The following is a 2,713-nucleotide window of genomic DNA, read 5'->3' as shown; positions in this document are numbered from 1 at the left end:
ACCTAACATCTAAACATTCATATTTACATGCATACTTCTCAAATCTTTAACATCACATCAAAAATGTCATCATCACTATCTTGTTTAAAGTGTAATACATTTTTTGCTGCATAGGCTTCACCAACATGTTATAAGTGTAAATATCAAACAATGAGTGTTAGCATGTAAATACATAAAAATTGTGTGGTATGCATGAATTTGCCTTTTATTTTTCACTAGGAGGGAATACATTTACCAGCTTTTGATGTATTATTATTAGGCTTCACTTTCCTGATACTAAGAACAATACGTGTTTATGAATGTTGTTATCTAGTTCATTGCATTCGGAGAATTTCTAGGCACATGTGTCTGTATAGAAGATTTAAGAGAAAACTTTGTGTGCACCTGTTGTCTGACAATGCAACCACTACTTTAACAGCTCAAACTAATAACTTATATATGCTCATCTGCAAATAAATGATAAAATTAACATTTCTTTTATATTAAAGAATGTATTAGTCGTAGTTCTTAAAGTTCGTCTCCTAAGCGGTGTTTGGCTGCAGTCTGGTTTTATGTTAAATAGAATTTAACAAATCCAATAAATTTGAATTTATCAAACCTGTGTGACAGGAATGGAGCTTGCGAGTAACGACGAAGTAAATCACTTAAATTAGCCCCGTAATCGGATTTAGTAAATCCGGATTTACGTCATAAAAAATATGAAACATGAGAAATAGAGACTGACCGTGAAAAAAATGTATTTAACGGATTGTTTGATTTAATTATCATTTTTTTGTTGATTGGTTGGATTTAACTTAAATCCATGTCTGAATCCTATTAAAACCATGCTGCCAAACACCCCCTAAGGAAGATTATCTTTAACTCCTATCTTGCAATATATCGATCTTCCATGAATTTTGTTTGAAGTAGTAAATTTGCTTGCAAAGTTGCAATATATGAATTTTACTGTGGTGGAACAATAGTTATTTGGCAAAACTAACCGCTATATAGTGTCACCTTACAGGTTTAAGTAGACAAAGCAAAAAATCAAACCCTAGCAGAACTAGCCAAGTCTGGTTTTCTAAAGTTTCAGTTACCAAATGCCCTGATACAGCCATAGAATTTCTTGTGGCTAACCACCGTCCAAACTCCAGTGATGCATCTCATCTCATTTCCTGCAATTTCAACCTCAGACTTTTGTCAACCATCATAATCAAATCTTCAATTGAAATGTGGAAGATGAAATATCAAATAAAAGAACACAACAGTTTCCGCGCTTCAGATTCATAGGCTAAACAACAAATTTCCAAACATGGTAACGATAAAGAAACACGAATTAAATCAAGAAAACGGAGGCAACTTCCCCAAGTTAAATCCAACTATCCGGTAGATTATTTGAGAACATGCGAATGCCTACTCGTTGATGGGGTGCCAGTAGTCACGGTTGTAGCGATCTGGATCAACGCTGATGATCACGTAGACAGCGTAAATGATGCCAGGGATGTAGCCCAGGATGGTGAGGAAGAGGCAGATGAAAAACTCAAGCTGTAGCGCGAAGAATGAGATTAATTGGGAGATCAATCGGAGGAGAAGAAGACGAGTAATAAGCGGAATAACTAAGAGATTCTTACACTGCAACAGCCATGGCGGAGGCAAACCCCGAGAGGTGGGAGAAGGATGGCGATAAGAATCTCGAGGCATCTGCAGCAACAACTCATCTTTCCGGCTTTCTTTCTCCCGCTTTCTCTAGCTTTCAGAAACTGATGAGTTCTGACTCATCTATCACGGCATTTACAAACATACCACCGAATTTCTATGAATTTACATATCTGCTTTTCTTTCTCCCGCTTTCTCTAGTTTTCAGTCAACCGCAGAGTTCTGATTCTCTATCACGGCATTTACATACATACCACCGAATTTCTATGAATTTACATATCTGCCATCTAAATATTATTTTTTCATAATATCCTATTATAATTTTTATAAATTAAAATAGTTTATTATATTCCAATTTTTTAAATTTATTTAAAAGCTAAATAAGACTTGTTGTACATATAATTATTGCATTCTAATATATTTTATTGTTGAATTTTGTTTTTATATTTAATTATATGTAGCCAGTATATATATTTAATAAAGCACAAATCTTAATTAAATATTTAAATTTGTAGTTTTTAAATTCAAATTTATTTGAACAATGATTTTTCATCTTTTTTTTTAGTCAAATTAAAGATTTTGATGAATGAGTTAAATGATGCAAAACATGATTAAATCTAACTCCAAATGAGCTGAAAATTAAACGCTTGAGTCATAGCTTAAAAGTTTGACATTAATTCAAGTATACACAATTATTGAATTGCATGTGCTTATAGTCAAGATAAATATGTCAATGAGATAATTGAATGAGCTAAAATTAAATAAATTTGTGTTCATTAAAGCACTTACATAATAAGTGAGTTGTCAATATATAAAATAATCAATGTGGTTTGCAATGTATTTTAAACAATACCTAAATTTACCAAAATGTCAAAATAGAAATTTATCAATAACCCTAGTATTTTTTTTGTAAAAAATAACATGATGTATATATATATATATGTGTGTGTGTGTGTGTGTGTGTGTGTGTGTGTGTGTGTGTGTGTGTGTGTGTGTGTGTGTGTGTGTGTGTGTGTGTGTGTGTGTGTGTGTGTGTGTGTGTGTGTGTGTGTGTGTGTGTGTGTGTGTGTGTGTGTGA

The 2,713-nt window shown here is 32.9% G+C and overlaps 1 protein-coding gene across 1 annotated transcript; it reads right to left on the bottom strand.

The window, feature by feature from the left end:
- Positions 1-965: 965 nt before the first annotated feature.
- On the bottom strand, positions 966-1,748 carry LOC110029830 (hydrophobic protein OSR8-like). The gene is made up of 3 exons (XM_020732290.1): positions 1,611-1,748; positions 1,397-1,524; positions 966-1,154 (listed from the first exon to the last, which is right to left on the bottom strand). The coding sequence occupies exons 1-3, from the start codon at positions 1,695-1,697 to the stop codon at positions 1,148-1,150; spliced, it is 222 nt and encodes a 73-aa protein (XP_020587949.1). The 5' UTR covers positions 1,698-1,748; the 3' UTR covers positions 966-1,147.
- Between the last annotated feature and the right edge of the window lie 965 nt (positions 1,749-2,713).

This window comes from Phalaenopsis equestris, unplaced genomic scaffold, assembly GCF_001263595.1.
Source record: "Phalaenopsis equestris unplaced genomic scaffold, ASM126359v1 Scaffold000606, whole genome shotgun sequence".
NCBI classification, from domain to species: domain Eukaryota; kingdom Viridiplantae; phylum Streptophyta; class Magnoliopsida; order Asparagales; family Orchidaceae; genus Phalaenopsis; species Phalaenopsis equestris.
Note: the sequence above shows the minus strand (reverse complement) of the source record. Positions and strands in the feature narration are given on the sequence as shown.